Source organism: Phocoena sinus, chromosome 17, assembly GCF_008692025.1.
Source record: "Phocoena sinus isolate mPhoSin1 chromosome 17, mPhoSin1.pri, whole genome shotgun sequence".
In the NCBI taxonomy this organism is placed as follows: domain Eukaryota; kingdom Metazoa; phylum Chordata; class Mammalia; order Artiodactyla; family Phocoenidae; genus Phocoena; species Phocoena sinus.
In genome coordinates, this window is record NC_045779.1 from 77,788,449 (window position 1) to 77,811,733 (window position 23,285).

Consider the following 23,285-nt stretch of genomic DNA (forward strand, 5'->3'; position numbering starts at 1 on the left):
AAAAGCAGCTCAGGAGGGCAAAGGACGCTTGGATCGGCCGGAGGAGCTGAAGACCGCAGTGGGCGAGCGTGCGGGCAAACGAAGACGTCCTGTCTCGCTCTTGATCTAGTTCAGAGTCAGATCGTCGGAGTCAAACGAGTACCAACGGCGTTAGACATGACGTATGTGCGGGGTGCAGGGGCGCAGACGGGAGTCCTATAAGGAGCTCACACACCAGAAGGAGGCGAGGCTGTTCCTTGAGGGAAGGCCACGGACGCTGAAGACGCTGGTTACACACTCCAAGCGAAACCGCTCAAAACCAGGAACACCCATAAGCCAACAGCGGAGCTAACACAGGACACTACACTACACTCGGTCACTCCAAAGAAAGAAGGCAGAGAGAAGAAGGACGAGGGATCACAGGGAAACAAAGGAAGCAACTATCGACGTGGCAGATTTACCCCAAACACACACGTTTTGACACGAGAGAGAACCCATCTAAAGCAGGGTCACGCATCACAGCCCACGCATGACCAGTAAAGACCACGCTGGAGCGTGGATTCAGAACATCTCTGTCGTCACCAGAAGCTCAGGGTGAACTGCTGCCACCACTCAATCCACAGCAGAGATGTCAGATGGGACAAAAGCAAACTCGACGGCACGCCGAACACGAGAAACCCAGCTCACGTGTAAAATCAGATACAGCTTATAAAGTAAAGGATTGGAAAATGCATCAATGTGACAGTAGTCATGAGACAGCTGGAGTGGCCACAACTGACGTCAGACAGAGTAGCATTCGGGACGATGGGTCCAGCCGGAGACCAAAAGGACGTGGTTACAGTGGTATCGGGGACGAGCGATAAAGACAAACGACCCTAAATATGCACCTCGTGTCACTGTGTGAAAATACACGAAGTAGAAACTGGCAAAACTGAGACTCGCCAACACCCCGCTCTCAGGAGTTCCCAGTACGAGCAGACAGAAGATCAGCTGTCTGTCAGCGCTCTCCAGCAACTTGACCGGAATGAACATCGCAGGACGCGCCACCCAGCAGCAGCGGAACGCACATCCTTGTCAGACACACAAGGAACTCGCGGAGGGTGCCGATACCTCAGGCCATAAAGCAAGTCTCGATTGTTGATAATAGTTGAAATTACGCACAGTATATTCTCTGACCACAACAGAACTAGGAACCAATAACAGGAAGAGATCTGGAAATAGACACTTATTTAAAAAACAACGCATTTCCAAATAACCATTAGTAAAGAAAAAAAATCACAAAGGAAATTAGAAAATATTTTAAACTGAATGAAAACATAATACAAATGTGTGTAAGTAAAGCAGTGTGCCGAGGATAATTTACAGCAATAAATACTTACATTAGGAAAGGATAGAAGTCCCAAGTCAATGATCTAACAGAAACAAATCAACCCCAAAGTAGAAAGGAAATAATAAAGGTCAGCAGAAATCAGTTAAATGGAAATGGGTGAATAGAGAAAACTGATGAAGTAAAAATCCGGCTCTTTGAAACTATCAACAAGATGGATAGACTTGCAGCCAGACTAGTTGAGAACAAAACAGAAAAGAAACAATGTAGCAACGTCAGGAAGGAGGAGCTCTCACTACAGGTCCTACAGGCATTCAGATGACACGAGGGGAACTCTAGAACAACTCGCGCCGGCAACTCTGACACTTGGACAAAACAGGCAAGTCCCTTGAAAGACACAAAACCATGAAGCTCACTCAAGAATGACCGCAGCGAGGGTGGCACAGACTGTTAGAGAGACTGCGGGTGACGATCCTCCCACAGAGAAAGAAACGCCGTCTCAGATGGTGGCCACGTATTTAAGGGAAGAACAAGACCAATTCTACCGAAAGCCTTTGGGAAAACAGGAAGAAATGATTCCCCGCTCACTTCAACACTGGCCTCGTAGTTTCCGTAGTCAGACAGTGTGGGCTGGAGAAGCAGAGACACAGATTGAAAGAAACATGAAAACAGAGGTGCCCAGGTCATTCCATGTTCAAGCAACAGTGCGGTAACTGGATATCTACAGAACCTCGACCCCAAATCCACCACACTCAAAAATGAACTCAACGTGGACCACAGGTTCAACACAGGTGTCCGGCAGGTCCACTGCCTTGTCTCCAGAATCAAGATTGAGCAGATGCATGCGACAGGCCAGCAGCCCAGGAAGAGATGGACGTGGGTGTGAGCAGACACTGCACCAAAGAAGAAGGATGAACGGACAGACAGCGCAGCACAAGCCCCTGGTGCGGAGACCGGGCTGAATCGCAGCGAGGCCCCTCTCCCGCCAGCTCTGTGTGGCTGAAGCCAGCACGACTGCCAGCAGGGACGCCAAGCAGAGGGCTTCTCACAGCTGCCCTGGGGCCTGAAAACGTACAACCGCTGTGGACGGTGGCTCGGCAGTTTCTTACAAAGTTAAACTTACACTCACGCTGGACTAGCAATTCGACTCTCAGGTATTTATCCAAACCCGCCAAGAAAGCGAGGACGTGTTTCCACACAGATGTTCGCACGCCCTTTTACTGTGCCAAAAGCCGGCAACGAGGAGCCCGCCCACCACGTGGACAGGACACAAACCGTACAGCGGCCCCTCCCGAGCAACAGAAGGACAAGCTATGACACACCCAACACCCACGGCCAGTCCTCGAACATATCAGGACAGGGGAGGAAGCCGGAGCCGAAGGAGAGCAGCCCGCAGACCTCACCCAGGCTGGGAGGGAGAGCAGAGCCGGGCCGGCATCTGGAGGGGAGCAGGGGCCACCCACTGCAGCCCCGGCTCTAGGCCAGCCCAGCCCCAGGGCAGCACGGAGATGTGACACTCGTGCAGCGGGGACCCAGCGCAGGCACACCCTCCCCCGGCTCCACAGCTGCCGCCACGATGGCCTCACACAGCAGTTCTGCGGCCCGCGTGCCGCCCAGACAGCGCCTATTATTACCGGCCCAGCACTCTCTGGGCTGCCGGACAGCAGGCCTGCGCTGACCCCGCCCCCCCTGACCCGCTGTGCCCGACTGCAGCCTTTGTGGAGAAGTCAGGCCCCGCAGAGCGATGCTCCCCTGGAAAGCCCGGGAAGGGCTCTGCCTGCGAGGCCCGAGGTCCCCACCTGCCCATCCTGAAGCTGCAGGGCCAGCCCAGCCCGAGCCAAGGCCTCGTCTGGACGCTGAACCAGAAACAGAGAGAGAAAAGCAAGCGCGTGTGGGACGGAGCAGGTTAAGCGCTGCCCCGGAGACCCTGTGTTTCAGCTTCACATGTGACACTGCCGGGAGAAGAGGCCTTTCTCAATGTAGGTCACAGCCCAAAGGCTGGAACTAGGTGCCCTTGAGAAGAGAGCTGCATCTTGTCTGTGCCTGGCTCTGCTCTGCGACGGGTGAGGCAGGGGACGAGCACCACCGAGGAGGAAGCCAAGCCCCCGAATGCCTGGGGTTTAGACGCTGTCACGTGCACGACGGCCGGCTGGGCGAGCACGCGAGTGAAGGAGCAGAGGATGAAGGACAGGAAGGATCCAGAGATCGTGGAGGGAGGACTGAGGGGAGGGACAGCGGCCTTCAGGGGCCACGAGCTTCCTGCCGGCTGAGCTGGGCGATGAACTCACCTCTGGGCAGCTCGGGGCTGAGGCCCTCAGAGGGCAGAGCCTGGCAGGAGAAGGTCTTGGCCACGACCTGCTCCACAGGCGTGAGGGCCAGGGCCTGGGGCTTGGCAGGGCTGGGGCCAGGGGCCACACCACGCAGGTCGCCCAGCTTGCGCCGCACGACGGCACGCAGGTCCCGCCACTTGTGCTTGAGGTCCACGATGTCGCGGCGGCAGTAGCCCAGTGCATTCACGGCCTGCAGGATGCGGCTCCACACGCGGTACCTCCGGGTGGGCTCGGCCCTCAGCAGCCCGGTGCCAAACAGCAGCTGGTGGTGCTTGCTGACCTTGGCCACCAGCACCTCCGTCTCCTGCGGACAGAAGTTGGGCTTCCTCTTCTTGGCCCGGGAGGCCCTGGGCCCCGCCACCCGGCCATGGGCCCTTGCAGCTAAGTCCTTCCTCGGGCCGGCAGGCGGCGAGGTGCACTCCGGTGTCCTGCTGCCGTCCATGGCGACCCCTGGCCCTGGAAAGGCACCAAAAGGCGGGTGTTTAAGGCCCCGGCCAGTGGAGTGGCAGATACGGTGGAGGCTCGCGGGGAGCCTCTTCAGATCCAGAACATTGCTGCCAGCTCCCACCCACCGGCCCCCTCCCTGCTGGGTCGTCCAGAGGCCTGGGTCCAAGTCCTGGCCCTGCAGCTGCCTGGCTGGGCGCCATGCGACAATGGACCTCACTTCCGGGCCATGGTGCCCATCTACCTCCAAAAAGGGCCACCCGGCCCTACCTGCCTCCAGAAGCTGATGTCAGGGGCAAAGGAGTGAGAAGGTTGGGACAGCTGTCTCCTGTCCGCAGGGAGAAGGCCCTCTGGGGCCAGGGCCAGCCCGGGGACAGCACTCACCCCTGACACGCCAGACACCCTGGCCAAGAACCCACCCCTTGGGGCGCCACTGACCCCTGCCTTCCTGCCCAGCTGCATGAGTCCTGCCCTCGGCTTCCCCTCCCACGCAGCGTCCTCCTAAAGCACACACCGAGGACCCGACACTCGCCTGCCAGCCCCCTCTGCAAGGAGGATGCAGGCTCTGGGGCCAAGAGACCAAGGGGTCACGGAAGCCGGTCCAGCCCCTCACCCTGTCCTGTAGGGTCAGCCTCATCCCTGAAGCCCACAGGGCCCTGACAGCCTGGCAACACCCCTCCTGCCACTGGTCCAGCTCCACCACGCCATCAGCTGGCCCTGGGAAGGGACGTGCTGGTGGGGGTGAGGGTGGAGACGGGCCAGGCCCCAGCTTTTAGTGTCTGTCTGTTTTTAATATTTATTTATCTATTTGGTTGCACCAGGTTCTAGTTGCAGCACGTGGGCTCCTTAGTTGCAGCTTGCCAGCTCCTTAGTTGCAGCATGCAAACCCTTAGTTGCCGCATGTATGCGGGATCTAGTTCCCTGACCAGGGATCGAACCCAGGTCCCCTGCATTGTGAGCAAGGAGTCTTATCCACTGTGCCACCAGGGAAGCACCCACAGCCCGAGCCCCTGGAAGTCCATGCCCCGCCCACTGACCCTGCCTCCTCAGTGCTCATCATCTCTGGGTGGCCTTCCCTGGGACCCCCAGACCCAGCCTCCCAGCGGAAGTACCTCGCTTCCTGGCCCTTGGGCCTCTGGGTGTACCGGCCGGCCCCAGATCACCTTCCCCGTCCTTGCCCACACAGGAGTCCTGCAGGCTGCTCTCTGGCGACGGGCAGGGGAAATGACGGATTCCGTACTCAGTCCAACATTTAGCGCACTCTACAGACAGCAAGGGACAGTCTCGGTTATGCCCCGCCTGCCTGCAGAGTGGCTCAGGGTGCCGCTGGTAGAACAAGGCTCTCACGCAGCACAGCAGGTGTGCCAGGCCCTCCAAGCATCCATGTTGACAGCTCCACTCACTCAGACCCACCTCCTCCAGGAAGCCCTCCCTGACTGCCACACCCTCCAGAACACCCCGTTTGCTGAAAGAGAGCAATCAGTTCAGAACTTTAAATTTTCCAAATCTTTCTCCACACCCAGGTTCTTCTGAAAGGTAATTCCAAACCAGTACGAAACTCCTTAGAGCAGAGCCTCAGATGTGACCCACAGACCAGGCCAGGCCTTTGACAGGTGTTATCTGTGTGCAACAAACAACGCGGCAAAAACGGAGAATGAGGCCTTGGGAACGTCTGTGGCAATCTGAAATCGCCGCAACACCAGCACAGGACCATACTGCTGTATTTCATGAAAACACTGTTCCTGGTGTACTGGAAGTGAAAAGAAAAACGAGTTCCCCTGACGCTCGGCTGCCGAGCTGAGGAGCGACTGTGGCGTTTCCTCTTCGATACGTTTCATTCATTCAGAAACACTTCCTGGACAGGTCTGCCAAAATTCCTGAGCCCTAAGATGCACGCTGTGAAGACACTCGGACACCTCTCTGAGCAAGCTGCCTCCTGTCCGCGGCACCTTGGGGCCCACGGAGGCGGTGGTGCCGGGCGGAGACGACACACCAGAGCCCATGAGGCTGCGTGGGCCCTGCTCCGCCTGGCTCTACGAGGAGGGCACTTTCCAGAAGCCTGCTCCAGGGGAGACATCTGAGCACGTCGACAGTCTGGCAAAGTCCTGGGGACTGGCAGTGCCGGCCCGTCTCAGCGCTGACCTCCTACAGCGGCAGCTCCTTCGCAGAAAAGGCCTCCACGTTGGGTGTATCTGCGGGTCTGAGGGTCCAGGACAGGGCCCATCTCATCGCGCACGAGGTCAGGGCCTAACCTCCCCTCTTCCCCAGGGGCTTCCCGGGGAGCCTCCAGGCAGGGCCTCCTCCTCAGGCAGCCTCCCCTGCAGGCAGACGCTCCCCAGGCCCGGGAACCCGGGCCCCAGTGACGGCTGCCCAGACAGCACTGTGTAGGGTGGAGATGCAGCCGCCCAGGTCCCGGGCGATGGGGTCACCCTTCTGCTTCGTGGGGAGCAGGGAGACCGCAGGCCCGGCTTGCAGGCCAGGTGCCACTCGATGCCCAAGCCTCGCTGGCATCCGGTCACCAGGAGTCCAGACCCTGCCCACCTCCCCCTGGTTGCTCCACAAGGTTCCCAGACACCCATGGAGGGGCCAGTCTGATCTGCCCTCCGGAATCACGTGAACTTTGAACTTTGGGGGGTGGTGGGGGGGGAACTGGGACAACTTACATGTAAATGCAGACAATTAAAAAGAAAACAATAAAGATCATTTGCAACCGCACATCCCTAGGTAAACACAGTCCACACTCGGGGCTGAGGTCTCACGCAACTAGAAGACCGTGGACGGGGCTTTGCCTGCTTCATTCCCCATGTCCGTCAGTCATCCCACCGGGCCGTGGATGGGTCGTCGGCACTCGCCAACGACTGATCCACTCGGCGGCCTCACATCCCGCCCCGGGCCGCGGCTCTCTTCACAGTCTCCCCAGGCTGAGGGGTGATGGCGTTTCTGAACTCTGTCTCCTACCCCCACGTGGCAAACACCTCTGCCTGTATCTCTGATTATTCCCTAACAGAGAAGAGGCGTGGCTGGGCCGACAGGGAAGGCAGCGGGGTCTGGAGGCAGGGAGCCGTGTGCCCTCCCCTCCGGGAGAGCCCCCCCCCCCCCCCGCAGCCTGGCCACGGGAGAATGGCCAAGTTCACTTCCAGCTCTCCAGGTACCAGTGAGGCTGAGTGCCTTCTCCCGTGCTGTGAGCCATCCCGATCTCGTCACAGATCTGGCCCATCCGCATGAAGATTTGGCGGCGGGGGGAGTTCCTTCTATTTATGTGAATTCTTTATGTGTTAGTCATGTCCCGCTTGGCTTTTTGCTGCATTTGCGATGGGATTTTACGATAAGAGCCCACTCTGAGCTCTTCATAGTTAACTTTAGGGCCCCCGAGTAAGCCGTAACACACGGTGCTTGGCACACAGCAGGTACTGGTGACGGCAGCTGCTCCCACACCTGGGGTCTCCGCAGGGCCCCACCATTCTGGCTGGGAGGCCCAGCCCTGCCTCCCTGGGAGCCCTCCTGGCCACCCCCAGAATCACACCAGCATCCCAGAAGCAGCCCTGGTCTCAACAGCTGTCAACGAATCAGGAAGATGCAGACCCTTCTCTGACAGAAATGCAATTAACTTAAGAAATCATTTTTAAAAGACAATTAGAAAGAAATACATGTGTTTGGAAATGACGAACTATAATTCTAAATAAATCCTGGGTCAAAGAAGAAATCATAATGGACACAAAATATTTACAACTAAACACTAACAAAAAAAATACTATATATTTTTAAATGTGTGAGATTCGACTAAAACAGTGATTATTTGGACATTTATAACCTTAAATACTTTTATTAGAAAAGAATAAAAACTAAATTTGAATGAGGTAAACCTCCAGCTTAGGAGTCAGCAAAATAAAACAGCGTCAACTCAAAGAAAGGAGAAGGAAAATAGTAAAAACATGGGCAGAAATCCATCAGATTTTAAAACTAGCATATGATAGAGATCAAGAAAGTCAAGTCAGCTCTTTGGAGAGGCTCATAACACTGCCAAGGGTCTGGCAATATTGTTTACGAAAGAAGAAAACGGGAAGGTACAAATAAACAACATTAGGAATAAAAAAGAGAATGTGATCCAGGTACCACAGACGTTACCAAAACAACAGGAACAGGGCTTCACCGGGTTAACTTGCTCAATCTCCACCACGACAGGAGGGAAGCCTAACCTGGTCCATTTTCAGGTGATCGGGGCACAGCTGGAACACAGCAGAGCAGGGGGTCGGAACCAGAGCAGCTACCCTCAGAGCCATGCCCTTGACCAAACAATAATGCTGCCCGGGTCCCACTGGACACTGACACGCTACCACGCACGATGTCATTTCAATCAATTTGAACATTTAGACGAAGCAGACACATATCCAGAAAAACACAACAAACTGACCCAAGAAGAAACAGAGAGCCTGGACAGCCTTCACAGATGGAGAGAGTAATGGGCAGTCCAAAGCAGTCCACAAAGAAAACTCCAGGCCCGCGTGGCAGTTTTACAGCAAAATCCCAGATGCCTGTGAGGAACACAGAGTCCTCTTTGTCCCAAAACTCACACAGAACATAAGCACCATTTCTACTCAACCCTGAACTAGAGCATCGGGCCGGCTCCAGACGGCAGGAAAAATAAGTAAAAGATAAAAGCATTGAAATAGAAGAGGAAAATACTGTTGTTATTCATAAATGACACTGTTTATACAGAAAACCCAAGATTCTACAAATTATTACAATTAATAAAAAGACTTTAGCAAAATGGCAGGACAAAGTCAGTGGGCAAAAGTCAATTACACTCCACAGGGAGAACCTGGCTTCCTCAAGAAATAAAGTTCAGGAGGAAAAAAAGAAAAACTAAGATAGAGGAGAATCTAGAGATTTGGAAAGACTTAAAAGGCGTATCATCGACTACAACGCGTGGATCTCGTAAGGACCCTGTGGAAACGCATGTCTCTGTGGTGCTCCGGAACCCACCGGTGGGCAGGAAGCCACGGCTGCAACTGTACGACACTTGGTCACGGAAAAGAGACACACCCTGAAATACTCACACAGGAGATGTGCTGACGTCTGGGGCTTCCTTCTCAATGCCCTGGGCAGAGGGGTCATGAGGGCAGAGCTGAGGCTGCACCAGCCACGGGGGATGCCCCTCACCCCGAAACCCAGTGGACGGGTGCTGGGTTCATGGTACCACTGCGTCTACTGTTCTGTTTGAAGTATCTCACATTCAGAAAGTTAAAAAATAGGATGTAAAAATTAAATAAAACCTCTGGACTTTCTTTCTTAAAACAACCAGTCGTGTGTGCGTGCACCAGCAACCATGACTTGGAACGTGTAATTTATACCATTTATAATGGTACCAATTATAAAAGCAGCAAAAAACATCTTGTCATTTTGTTAAGTTTAATGGAAGATATGTAAGATCTTTATGGAGAAAATTATAAACCTTTATTGAAAGACGTTAAAGACCCAATAAACAGAAAGACCTACACGTTCATGGGTTGGAAGACTGGTGATGACAGAGATTCCGATTCTCACACGTTAACACAGCGGATGCAAAGCAATCCCAGTCCAAGTTTGACACAGGGATTCTATAATCTATTCAGCAACAAAAGGCCAAAATGCCCAAGACATTTCTAAGGAAAAACAAGTAGAGCAACTTGCCCTAAAAAATATCAAAGTTACAACAATGTATGAAAATTAGGGTAGAACTTTGCACAGGAATAGAAAACTTGACCAGGAGAACCTGCAAGGGAAACTGTGCCCATCACAGAGCGGACACTGCAGGCCTGCAGAAAGGGATGGAGTTCTCAGTCAAGGGCCCGGGGGCCATCTGCTACACGGAGAAAAGTGGCACTGCACTCCACCCTCCCCGCCCCACCTCTCACCATAAACAAAACTCAATTCCAGGTGATTGCAAGACTTAAATATGAAAAACAAATTATATAAGCTTTAGAGGAAGTAAAGGCAACATCATTATCACCGTGTCATAGAATTTATTAAACAGAAAATGCACACCATGACAGGGATGACTGATAAACCCAGCTACGTCGTGATTAAGAACCTGCTTTCCTCAGCAGCACCATAGTGAAAAGCCAGCCCAGTGGACAAAGGTTTCACCTCCAGAAACCTTGTACATCGACAAGAACAAGACAAACTCAAAGGAAAGATACACGAAAGAGTTACCCAGAGAGCCCCAAATGCCCAGTGATCACACGAAAACCTGATCAATCCCATGAGTTACCAGAGAAATGTGAGTTACAACCAGAAGACACCATTCCACGCCCACAGACGGGCAAACAGTTAAGGTCGCCACCGCCTGGTGCTGAAGGGATGGGAAGCAGGGGCAGGTCAGCACAACCACCAGCCACCGAGCTGGCCACCCCTGGCCACCCCCTCGCTTGGGCCGTCCCGACCGCGCCAGCGTCCAAGGGTCCTCAGCACCACCACGCAACAGGGCCCAGAACAAGTGCCCTAACAGCCCCTCGCCCATGGACCAGGAACGCCTGCCATGGCCACGCACATGACCCAGCGCCACAGAGAAGGGAGATGGAAGGGCAGCCACGTGAACGGCAGTGGCTCAGGGGCAAAACAGCAAAACCAGCAAACTGCAGAATAATTCAACCGTACAGAGTCCCAAAACACGCAGACTCGCAAGGTCTGTGTGAGACCATGACATGTAGCAAGCAAGAGCCAGGAAGCCGCAACCCACAGCCCAGGGGTGACGGGAAGGAACCGGGTTCCAGGGGAGGCACCTGGGAGTCCACGTCGCCAAGCCTTAAACCGTCACAGTTAAAGCCCCCACACACACTCACACTCACACTGAGTCGCACCTGCCTGGCACCCCCAAGGACACGAAATCAGTTACGTAAGCCGCACGTCCTGCCGAAAACCCCCTTGGCCCAGGGAAGGGAGCCAGCGAGTGAGCAGACTGTGCGGTCAGCCTGCGGGGTGAGGGCTCGGCACCCGGAAACCTGGAAGCGGATCCCGCCCGGTGTAGCTCAGGACAGTGTCCATCACCCCGCGGGCCTCGCTCCCCGCACTGTGCACTGCGCGCTCACACCTGCTCCACGGTCACCCACTCAGCCATCTGCCAAGCACCCGCGGGCCACCGCAGAATGACCGCAGACACCCACGTCCACCCCACAGCAGAGCAGCCTCTCCTACTCTGCTCTCTCCTGGTGCCGACTCAGCCCAACACCAACGGCGCCATCCCAGCCCAGGGCCAGGGTCACCCCTGGTCCCGGGTCACAGGCAGCGCCGGCCAGGACAGAACCCATCTACAGCCGCCAACACAGCACAGTGGAGACCCGCCCACGCTGCCCACTGCTGTCCTTACCTAGGGGCTGATAGCCTTGTGCGGAGGGCCCCCCAAAAGGGCCGTGGCTCCCCAGGCCGCCGCTGCCAGCGATGGATCCGTAGGACATCTTCTCACAGAAGGCAGGGCCGCCGCCTTCCTGCAGAGCTGGAAGAAACCAAACCCGGGCAGGGAGGGAGGAAAGAGGGTTTAGCGCTGGGATTCAGGATGCACTCTGGCCCCGCCCACCCTGCCTAGGAGTCTGACTGCTGCACCCTCACCTTGCAAGTCAACAAATAATGTGTAAATGTTGAAAACAAAATCAAGCAGTGGCGACACGAGTGTGTTATTCAGAGGAAAGCATCAAAGATCTACTAGAAGAATCCAAAGCAGCTGACTCGGGACAGGAAGGAGGGCGGCTAGGGGTGACTTTTCTCTGAATTAACCATGTAGCGCTCCTTTACTCCATAAACTTCATGGATGGATATCATAAAAATATTAAAGCTTAATTTGCAAAATTCCAGTAAGATCATCCTCCAGAAAGATCAGTGTGGAAACAAGAGCTGCGGCTGCAGGGGTGTCTGCCTTGAGCAGACAAGATCCAGGTGGGGGCCCAGCATCTCCTCAGATCTCTGGAAGGCCACCCCATCATTGTCCTGTGCGGCCATGCAGACCCCAGGCAGGCACAGGGACCCAAGAGGACTCGGCCCAGTTCCACAGGTGCACCCGTGCACCTGCTGTGCACCAGGCAATGTGTCCAACGTGGTCAAGGGGGCCTGGCCCTGGGGACCGGAGCGTCGAGTGGGCGACAAGGGATCCAACAGCAGCTTTCAGAGACCCTGGGGGCACAGCAGAGCCACAGACCGGCGGGTCCCCAGAGCAGCAGCTCAAGCGGGATCTGAGCCGGGAGCACAGAGCAGGTGGCCAAGCCGCAGAGCCACGGTTTGAAGGGAGGGGCAGGGCAGCCCCGGGAAGACGGGAGGGACAGCAAGTGTAAGGCGGTCCCACGGCCACCTGGGGGACTGGCGGAGGCTGCGGGGCGGCACTAGGGACCCTCCAACCCAAAGGCCCACCGTGCACCCAGCCACAGACGGGCAACTGGAAGGGACTGCGGGGCCCAGCCAACAGCACCTGTTGCTTGAGAGGCAAAAACAATCCAAGGGACTGCCACCGATGTCCAGGCAGGTGAGGGGTCGTGGCAGTCCTGGTCTGAGAAGGGCAAGTCCCCAGCCTGCCATCTCATCTAACCTGCAGTCTCACACGGCCTCTGCCTTTGCTCAGCAACTGGGAGATGGAGGCCATCCCACCGCTGGGCCACAAAGACTCAGCCCAGCCCGAGGACCTTGGTCTGGGAACACGAAACGCCACCGGGCAGGACTCTGGGCCTCAAGGCCCTGGGGACCCGGAGCCCAGGGGGTCCGTCCCCGGTGGCTCGCAGCCACCCACCCCCACCCCCAGGCTCCCCACGTGCCAGGCTGCACCCTCAGCTTCCTCCCCGCCGCTCCCGCCCATCCACCCGCAGCCAGTTCACGCCCCGACTTCTGCACCAAGGTGTCCCCCAGCAAGGGCAGGCGGCAGGCAGCAATGACCCAAACAAAGAAGAGGGAGGGAGCCGCTGGCAACCCAGAGGGCGGGCGGAAGCTGCAGCAGGGCCAGGCCAGAGGGCCGGGCGGATGCTGCTGGGCTGTGGTGTCCCAGGGCAGCCCCAGGCTGCCTCCAAACTGCTGGCAGAGGCCAAGGGAGCAATGCCCGCTCCCCGGGAGGCCTCCTACCAAGCGGCTTCCATGACCGCCCACCAGGGCTGCCAGCCTCCTCCAGCCTTGTGCCCCTGGCTCATGTTGGCGCCAGGCTGTGCCCTGGACGTCAGCCCCCTGACCCCAGCAGCCTGAAGGGAGCCGTCTGTCCTCAGACTGCCCAGATCCTGTCCCCCAGGCACCAGAGGAAGTGCGGGTGCCAGGGGACGCCCCCAGCAATGCAGCCCTGCCTGCAGGACAAAGCCCCCAGGCCCGGGGGAGGAGCGGCCCACCAGCAGGATGCCAGGGGACACGGGGCTAGAGCGGGAACCCGGACACGGCTCAGGCTGGGGGCCAACAAGCCGAGCTCCAGGGCCAGAGCTGAGGCTGTGGTAGGGCCGTCTCTGCCCCGGATGGGCTCCCACGCAGGGCGTGACCTCTGCCTGCAGCTCTCTCCTGCTGGCCTGGGTCTCTCAGAGGCCAGGGCCCCCCAAGACCAGGGTCGACCTTCCCAGCAGCAGAGAAGGAACGGTACTGTCTAGACGGGGGTGCCACAGAATGGGCCCTGCCCCCCTCACTAAGCTGAAGAGACGCCCCCCCCCAAAGGATGGAGAGCCGGTCCTCCCAAGCTGGGGCCTGCACAAGTCACTTCACCCACCCTGGTCCCGCTTTCTCATCTGTAATAGGGGGCAGCACGCCCGCCCTCAGCAGATCAGGGTGAGGCGTCAATCAGTGACCTTCAGGAGCTCACCTGTGAGCCTGTGCCCCGTGCTGACATGGGGCCACATGCGGCACTGGACAGCAGCGGCGCTGTGTGAGGGCTAGGCCTGGGGGCCGGAGAAGCGACAGCAGCACGGCTGTCCCTCCTTCCTCCTGCCCTCAGCCTCCCGAAGGCCTGAGCCCGCCAGGAACCGCAAGATGCGCCCAAAACCCAGAGCAGGAGGAGGGCACGGGGACCCCGCAGCCCCCCTGGAGGTACGAGCTGACCTCTGCCCGACGGCTGCGCCTCGCCCTGCACCTCGCTCCTGCTGGAGCCTCTGTGAGGCCCTCCCGGCCGTGGTGATGGGCCTGACAGCAGCAGCAGTCGTCCTCCTCGCTGGAGGGTCCACTCCCGGGCCCGCCCCACACCCACCTGCAGGGGAGCTGCTGGGGCAGACCTGCCCCGATTCTGCTCTGCGCTCTGCTCCACCCTGGGCCCAGCAGCATGGCTCCGGGTCCTGACCTGCACTGCTTAGAGACCGCAGAGCTGCCCCGGCAAGGGCGAGGGCGAGGCAGGAGGCAACACTGATGCCCAGTCCCGCCCACGCCGCTTCAGGCGGAGGTGGAGCAGCCCAGGCTGCTGCCCACTGAGGGCCAGGAGGACACGGTGAGTCGGCCCGCACACGGCAGCCCTCAAGCTAGACCCACACTTCCCCCCACTGACCACACCCCATGGGCCCACCGAAGGGGCTTCCGATGGGGGGCATTGGGGAAGCCAAAGCAGCTCGGAGACCCCGGGAGGAAGGCAAGGACATCACCCAAGACCAGGCTGCCCGGCACCAGGCCCCGCATCTGGAGTGTCCTGCAGAGAAGACATCTGGGACCTGTCTGGGGTCATGGGGGCCTTGGAGGATGACAGGCGTCTACCGTGGGCCCAGGGGAGGGGGTGGAGGTCCCTGTGCCAGGCATCCCCTGATCTACCTCAAACCCCCAATATTTTTTTTTAACATCTTTATTGGAGTATAATTGCTTTACAATGGTGTGTTAGTTTCTGCTGTATAACAAAGGGAATCAGCTACACGTATACATGCATCCCCATATCTCCTCCCTCTTGCATTTCCCCCCCACCCTCCCTATCCCACCCCTCTAGGCGTTCACAAAGCACCGAGGTGATCTCCCTGTGCTATGCGGCTGCTTCCCACTAGCTATCTACCTTACGTTTGGTAGTGTGTATATGTCCATGCCACTCTCTCACTTCGTCCCGGCTTACCCTTCCACCTCCCCGTGTCCTCAAGTCCATTCTCTACGTCTCCGTCTTTATTCCTGTCCTGCCTCTAGGTTCTTCAGAACCATTTTTTTCTTTAGATTCCATATATATGTGTTAGCATACGGTATTTGTTTTTCTCTTTCTGACTTACTTCACTCTGTATGACAGTCTTTAGGTCCATCCACCTCACTACAAATAACTCATTTTCATTTCTTTTTATGGCTGAGTAATATTCCATTGTGTGTATATGTGTATATATATATATATATATATATATATATATGTATACCACATCTTCTTTATCCATTCATCTGTCGATGGACACTTAGGTTGCTTCCATGTCCTGGCTGTTGTAAACGGTGCTGCAATGAACATTGTGGTACATGACTCTTTTTGAATTACAGTTTTCTCAGGGTATATGCCCAGTAGTGGGATTGCTGGGTCATATGGTAATCATATTTTTAGTTTTTTAGGAACCTCCATACTGTTCTCCATAGTGGCTGCATCAATTTACATTCCTCCCTTTTCTCCACACCCTCTTCAGCATTTACTGTTTGTAGATTTTTTGATGATGGCCATTCTGACTGGTGTGAGGTGACACCTCATTGTAGTTTTGATTTGCATTTCTCTAATGGTTAGTGATGTTGAGCATCCTTTCATGTGTTTGTTGGCAGTCTGTGTATCTTCTTTGGAGAAATGTCTGTCTAGGTCTTCTGCCCATTTTTGGATTGTGTTGTTTGTTTTTTTGATATTGACCTGCATGAACTGCTTGTAAATTTTGGAGATTAATCCTTTGTCAGTTGCTTTGTTTGCAAATATTTTCTCCCATTCTGAAGGTTGTCTTTTCGTCCTGTTAATGGTTTCCTTTGTTGTGCAAAAGCTTTTAAGTTTCATTAGGTCCCATTTGTTTATTTTTGTTTTTATTTCCATTTCTCTAGGAGGTGGGTCAAAAAGGATCTTGCTGTGATTTATGTCACAGAGTGTTCTGCCTATGTTTTCCTCTAAGAGTTTGATAGTTTCTGGCCTTACATTTAGGTCTTTAATCCATTTTGAGTTTATTTTTGTGTATGGTGTTAGGGAATGTTCTAATTTCATTCTTTTACATGTAGCTGTCCAGTTTTCCCAGCACCACTTATTGAAGAGGCCGTCCTTTCTCCACTGTACATTCCTGCCTCCTTTATCAAAGATAAGGTGACCATATGCGCGTGGGTTTATCTCTGGGCTTTCTATCCTGTTCCATTGATCTATATTTCTGTTTTTATGCCAGTACTATACTGTCTTGATTAATGCAGCTTTGTAGTATAGTCTGAAGTCCGGGAGCCTGATACCTCCAGCTCCATTTTCCTTTCTCAAGATTGCTTTGGCTATTCGGGGTCTTTTGTGTTTCCATACAAATTGTGAACTTTTTTGTTCTAGTTCTTTGGAAAATGCCACTGGTAGTTTCATAGGGATTGCACTGAATCTGTAGATTGCTTTGAGTGGTATAGTCATTGTCACAATGTTGATTCTTCCAATCTAAGAACATGGTATATCTCTCCATCTGTTTGTATCATCTTTTATTTCTTTCATCAGTGTCTTACAGTTTTCTGCATACAGGTCTTTTGTCTCCTTAGCAAAGTTTATTCCTAGGTATTTTATTCTTTTTGTTGCAATGGTAAATTGGAGTGTTTCCTTAATTTCTCTTTCAGATTTTTCATCATTAGTGTATAGGAATGCAAGAGATTTCTGTGCATTCATTTCATATCCTGCTACTTTACCAAATTCATTGATTAGCTCTAGTAGTTTTCTGGTAGCATCTTTAGGATTCTCTACGTATAGTATTGTGTCATCTCAAACAATGACAGTTTTACTTCTTTTCTGATTTGGATTCCTTTTCTTTCTTTTTCTTCTCTGACTGCTGTGACTATAACTTCCAAAACTATGCTGAATGATAGCATTGAGAGTGGGCAACCTTGTCTTGTTCCTGATCTTAGCGGAAATGGTTTCAGTTTTTCACCATTGAGAATGATGCTGGCTGTGGGTCAAACCCCAATTTTTAAGAAGAGAAACTGAACTCAGGGAGGGAAACCGACTCACCCAAGTCACAGAGACAGACGGGGTCTAGGACAAGCCCCCCAGCACCCCTCCCCGTGGCTGCAGTCCTCCCACCCGCCCTCCCCAGTACTCTCTGCCCTGGGTACTGCGGTCCCACTGTGGTCCCACAGCTGGGGAGGAAGAAAAGAGCAACTCCCGCACCTGCCTGGTACTCCGCCAGCACCCTCCCTGCCCACTGGAGCTGGCAGGTGGCGTGTGAATGCAATCTGCACTGCACACAGACGGTGCAGAGAGAGATGTGAGTGGGTACACGGAGCCGCACAAGGACCAGTCGTTCACACAGCTGTGAGTGTGATGTTCATCTTCTTCCCAGCCTTGTCCCCTAAGACGGGGTAACGCCCCAGAGCAACGGACACGCCCAGCACGCAGATTTTGGTTACAAAGTACCATTCTTCGCAAAAAGGAATTAAGACTGCTTGGAGAAATGGTTGATTCCAGGACTGGGCAGAGAAAGTGAAAGATAAGCCTAGAATATTCTGTTACACAAAAGAGTACGGAAGTGCTCGAAGCAAGGTGGGGCTGTCCCCAAAGGACACAGGAACCAGCCTGAAAGGCTTCCACTGGCCAAATCTGGGACAACCTGAGCATGAAAATAGATAATAGCGGAACTTCCCTGGTGGCGCAGTCATTAAGAATCCGCCTGCCAATGCAGGGGACACGGGTTCGAGCCCTGGTCCGGGAAGATCTCACATGCCGTGGAGCAACTAAGCCCGTGCGCCACAATTACTGAGCCTGCGCTCTAGAGCCCACGAGCCACAGCTACTGAAGCCCGCGTGCCTAGAGCCAGTGCTCACAACAAGAGAAGCTACCACAATGAGGAGCCTGCGCACCGCAACGAAGAGTAGCCCCTGCTCGCCACAGCTAAAAGAAAGCCCACACACAGCAATGAAAACCCAATGCAGCCAATAAATAAGTAAATTAAAAAAAAAAACAAAAAAACAGAATCCGCCTGCCAATGCAGCAGATATGGGTTCGAGCCCTAGTCTGGGAAGATCCCACATGCCATGGAGCAACTAAGCCCGTGTGCCACAACTACTGAGCCTGTGCTCTAGAGCCTGCAAGCCACAACTACTGAGCCCATGTGCCACAGCTACTGAAGCCCATGTGCCTAGAGCCCATGCTCCGCAACAAGAGAAGCCACCGCAATGAGAAGCCCACGCTCTGCAACAAAGAATAGCCCCTCCTCGCTGCAACTAGAGAAAAGCCCGCACGCAGCAACGAAGACCTGATGCAGCCAAAAAATAATTAATTTTTTAAAAATAGACAATGGTAATAAAAGATAACTTTTATTTATTATAGCCTTATAATAAAGAAGTAAAACAGAAATCCATGAGTCCACATGGTTATAAACAAATAAACAAGTGAAAAAAAGGAAAAAGCTCTTTCTGAGAGCATATACTGACAACTGGGGAAGGAATGATGGAATTAGCAACATTGTGACCATAATTGATTCAGGCAAGAATGTCCAGTGGACCTTAGAGCTGGTGGGTGAAAGTCCCATGAGTAACAGGATATTCACATAGTCTCAAAGTATCTTCCCCAAGAAACTTACTAATTAAAAATGGAAAAAGAATAACCTCGTAGAGGAGAAACCTGGCAGACTAGTCACCTTAACCCAAGGACCTACATCACACCATCGGGGACATATCAGATGTCATGTGCCTCCTGCTGCCACACGCGCTGAGGAGGACACGCGCTGAGGAGGACACGGCAGCGCCTTCCAGGTCCGCCTGCCAAGAACAAACAATTGTGGAGACATCATACACACCCAGCTGAGCGAAAGCCTGCAACAAAACAACTGACCTGCAATCTTCACCAATGTCAGTTTCGGGAAACAAAGACAGAGGAACTAACCGTCCAGGTTCAAGGAGGCTAAAAGGGATGTCACTCCCCAAAACCAACACACAATCCTGGATTTCATTTTGCTAAGACGAGTTACTGGGATCCCTCACAAGGTCTGTCCCGTGAACACCAGTAAGACCCTTAGGCTAGAGTACTGGCTGGTTAATGTCCTGATTTTGATAACCGCCCTGCAGTTACGTAAGAGATCATGTATTTGGGGATCGAGGAGCATCACATCTGCAGCTCGCCGAGCGGTTCAGAAGAACACACGACGTTCACACGAACATGAAACGGGAAGGAGATGAAGCAAATACGGGGAAACGGTAACACATGGGGAATCTGGTGGAAAGGTAGGCTTTCTGTTAATCTGGTAACTTTTCTTTAAAACTAGAATTACTATGTCCAAGAGTTTTAAGTTCAAAATAAAATGAAAATTCTACTAGAGTATTTTTTAATAAATTTAAGAAAGATGCAAGATTTGTGTACTGAAAACTAAAATAAAAAAAATTATTAAAAGAAAGTAAAGGAAACATAAAACAAATGAGGGGCCACGCCGTGTTCGTGGGCTGGGCACCAAGACTGCACAGCTACAGAATCAGCTGTAACACACTTCACTGGCAGTAACTCGCACACATGTCCGACATAGCTTCTAAAACCAAGAAGTTCCTCCCACTTCAAAAATAATTAGACAAGTCTTGGAGAAAAAGGAAAAAAATACCCACTAAAATGAAGAAATTTCTTTAAAAAAAAAAGTGAAAACACTACATGTGAAAACCAACAAAACACATTTAAAGCAGTGATCAGACGAAAAGTCATAACCCTTAACATTTCATGAAAAAAAAAAAGGAAACAAATGGACTTCATTCTTAGCTCAAAAGGTTGGAAAAGAGCAAAAAAAAAAATATATATATATATTTATATATATGTTTATATATTTATATATAACATATTTATATATAACATATATATAACAATATATATAAAAGTTAATAATATTAATGAGGTATAAGACAGAAAAACAACAGACCTAATTTATAAATCAAAATCCTGTTTTCTAAAAAGTACTAACAAAAAAGACAACTAATAGCTAACTTAGGAAAAGAGGGAAGAAGCCACAAATACACAATATAAGAAATGAAAAAGGAGGCAAATCACTGAAACAAAAATGTTAAGGAATCATTAAGGCTCTACTTTCAAATCTCTATACGAATAAATCGTAAAACATGGACAAGATGGACAATATCTTAGGAAAACGAAGTTCACCAAAAAAAAAAAAAAAAAAAGCTACCCACTGGAGACAGAGAGCTCTAACAGACAAATTTGGATAAAAGAAAGAGAAAGTTATCATAAAAACCACCCAACAGAAAATACCAGGACCAGATGGTTTTGTGGGGATTGGGGGGAGGGGGGATGATTCCACCGCTTTTCCAAAGCCACATGTTTCCCGAGCTCCATAAATTATTCCAGTGTGTTGACGATGCAGGAGAACCTCCTGATTCTTTTATGAAACACGTACAACATGGATACGGAAACCTGATGAACGCGGTCCAAAAAATGGGAAAGTTACGAACCAGTACTGGCTATGAATATTGATGCCAAAACACTAAATAAGATACTAAGAAACAAAATTCAAACCTGATTTGTTTATTTTTCTAGGAATGTGGGGCACGTTCGACATTACGAACCCATTAACGTGACACCACGTTAACAGACCGAAGGGAAAGGCTTATGAGTTTCTCCACAGGTGCCAAAAACAGACGCATCAACAAAACTCCTGATGAAAACAATCAAAAATCTTTCTTAAAATGGTAAACACCCTTTAATCCTAAAACAAGCATCTGTTTAAAGGGAAAGCACTGGAAGCAATTCCCAGAGATGCAGGAGAGGGCAGAGGTTCCCTGCGTGCGCAGCACCACCCAGCACTGCTCCGGAGGCGTCGGCAACACAGGTCAACAGGCGAGACCAACGGGACGTGGGAAACAGAAGTGGGACCAATGCCAACGGCATGACGGTGACTGCGAAACCCTGAGACAAGGTTCAAATTCCAAGAAGTAAAGACTTGGGCAAAGCAGCAGAACATAAAACTCACATACAGAAAGCAACCGTCTTCACATACACACACCCAGTTAGAGGACAGAATCGTAAGGAAAACCCGTCACCAGAGTAACACATCAAGGAAGGAATGAAGCTAACGTGAAATGGGAAATACCTCTGAGCGGAAGCTTTAAAACACTCCAGAAGATGGAAGGCCAAGAGGATCGCATGGAAAGCCATCCTTGTCCTTGAACAGGATGACCCTATTCACAAAAACATCCCTTCTTCCACCCCAATAAAAATACCAACCAGCATCTTTATAGAGCCAGACAGGCCGAGGGAGTTCATGTAAGAAAACGCTACACAAACAAGCAGGTAAAAAGCACTGCTTCCCCCAGACTTAAAAATCCCAGAGAAAGAAGTGCTGATGCTGCTGCGACACAGATGAATCCTGGAAACGCTGCACTGAGGAGCCGGACACGGAGGTCACGCGCACGATCCCACGTCTGTGAAATGCCCAGGACAGGCAGGTCCACGGAAACAGGACACAGGCAGGTGGCTGCTAGAGGCTTGGGTGGGGTGCGGGGGACAGGGGAGTGACTGCTAATGGGTGTGGGGCTTCATCTAGGGTGATGAGACGTCCTGGGCTTTGATGGCGGAGATGGATGTACAACTCTGCGTAGATACTGAAAACCACTGGACCGTACGTGTCAGAAGGGTGAACTGTAGGGTACGTGAGTTATATCTCAACAAAGCTATCATAACAAATGCTAGAAAGTCTCTATAATTAAAACCAGGCAGGAAAACACAAACAAACCAATGGAATAAGAAAGTAAGTCTAAAATTAGAGCCGCATATGTATGGATGTTTAGGATAAAATAAATGCAGCACCTCAAATCAAAGGAGAACTTTTTAATAAATGGTGCTGGGACATCTGGCTATCCACGTGGGAAGAAAAGTGGTTCATGCCTAACACAATAAGAGAACATATGCTAAAGGGATCACGGCTATCCAAGTAAAGGATAAAACAAAGTATCTGAGAAAAGAAGAGCTCCTCTTCAACCTGTACGCAGGGCAGGTCTCCTAAGTAGGACTCAAAATCAGATGCTGTGAACAAAGAGACTGGCACACGTGACCACTGCCTCGTGGAAGCTCCCCTCACCCGGTCTCCTCCTCCACGACCGCGCCCGACCACAGCACCGGCCCCCCAAGGGGTGCAGGGGTAAGGGAGCTGTGTGTGCAAAAGGCCCCAGAACCAATGCTCCCGTCCGTCCCTGCTGTTTCCTGCCCCAGCACCCAGGGGTCAAAGGGACACATGCTCACCAAGGCCATACGGCCTCTTCCGGGTCCTAGCCAAGCCCTGCACCTGCTTCTGGATCCTTCCTCTGCTCCTCCAGGCCACCTCCCCATCCCGACTGCAGCAATGCCCCAGCACTCCCCTGCCTCGCCAGTCTGCTGAGACCCCAAGCTCTCTGGGACGCCTCTGCGTGTGTCTCCCCCCAGAAAAAAGGTGGGGCTAGGGCAGGCCCCCAGGACTGGGCAGGGGACACGCGGACCAGGCTGGGAGCTGAGCACAACTCCCTGGGGAAGAAAACCATCTGGTCTTTGAAGGAGCCGCAGGGCGCAGACCCAGGGCCACGGGAGCTGGCTCAGGCCAGGCGCAGGCGCCTTCAAAGGACAGCTGGGCGGTCTTAAAGGCCCTGCGAGCCAATGCCTGTCCCAGCGGAGTTCACACACACGAGAGAGGGGACAAACACCCCACCCACGAGGGAGGCTGTGACAGCCTGATTCTGCCCCAACGCCTCACCCCCAGCTTACCTGAGAAACCAGGACACAGGCACTGAAGACAAGTCAGCCCGGCCATCCCCAGGAAGGAGGCCCAGGGCGGCCTCAGGCCTCCTGCCTGCACCATCCGTCGGCCACAACCCCCAGGACCTGCCCCAGGCCACTGCAGGAGCCGGGGTTGTGAGAGGTGGGGAGCCCCGAGAGTGGGGGACCCCAAGACCACCACACCGCAGAGGAGCACTGACCCCGGCTCAGAGGAGATGACCCCCCCGACCATGCCAGGATGTGCCCAGACCCAGGCTCCTGACCACAGGCTGGGCAAGGGGAGGCTAGGCAGAGCCGAGGACAGGCCTGGCAGAGAACCACGCCAGGGACCCACCAGCTACCTGCTGGGCCGGGGCTCCAGAGCCCAAGAGCCTGGCCTGAGCCTGTGGCTGTCGGAGCCCAG

General features: G+C 53.1%; 2 protein-coding genes across 5 annotated transcripts in view; one reads left to right on the forward strand and one right to left on the reverse strand.

Annotated features, from left to right (window-relative positions):
- LOC116742260 (basic proline-rich protein-like) overlaps window positions 1–23,285 on the forward strand; it is a gene marked incomplete at its 5' end in the record, with an annotated part of 114,428 nt that overhangs the window by 50,995 nt on the left and 40,148 nt on the right. The window lies entirely within an intron of this gene.
- The window catches only part of TSNARE1 (t-SNARE domain containing 1), an 82,338-nt gene that overhangs the window by 40,523 nt on the left and 18,530 nt on the right, over window positions 1–23,285 (reverse strand). For 3 of the 4 annotated variants that reach the window (XM_032610128.1, XM_032610132.1, XM_032610131.1), the window contains exons 2-4: window positions 11,426–11,551; window positions 5,193–5,342; window positions 3,595–4,092 (exon numbers count right to left, since the gene is read on the reverse strand). In XM_032610128.1, coding sequence (XP_032466019.1) covers window positions 3,595–4,092; window positions 5,193–5,342; window positions 11,426–11,551 — 774 coding nt within the window. The remainder of the gene's footprint in view (window positions 1–3,594; window positions 4,093–5,192; window positions 5,343–11,425; window positions 11,552–23,285) is intronic. The other variant, XM_032610130.1, reaches the window with a different exon arrangement.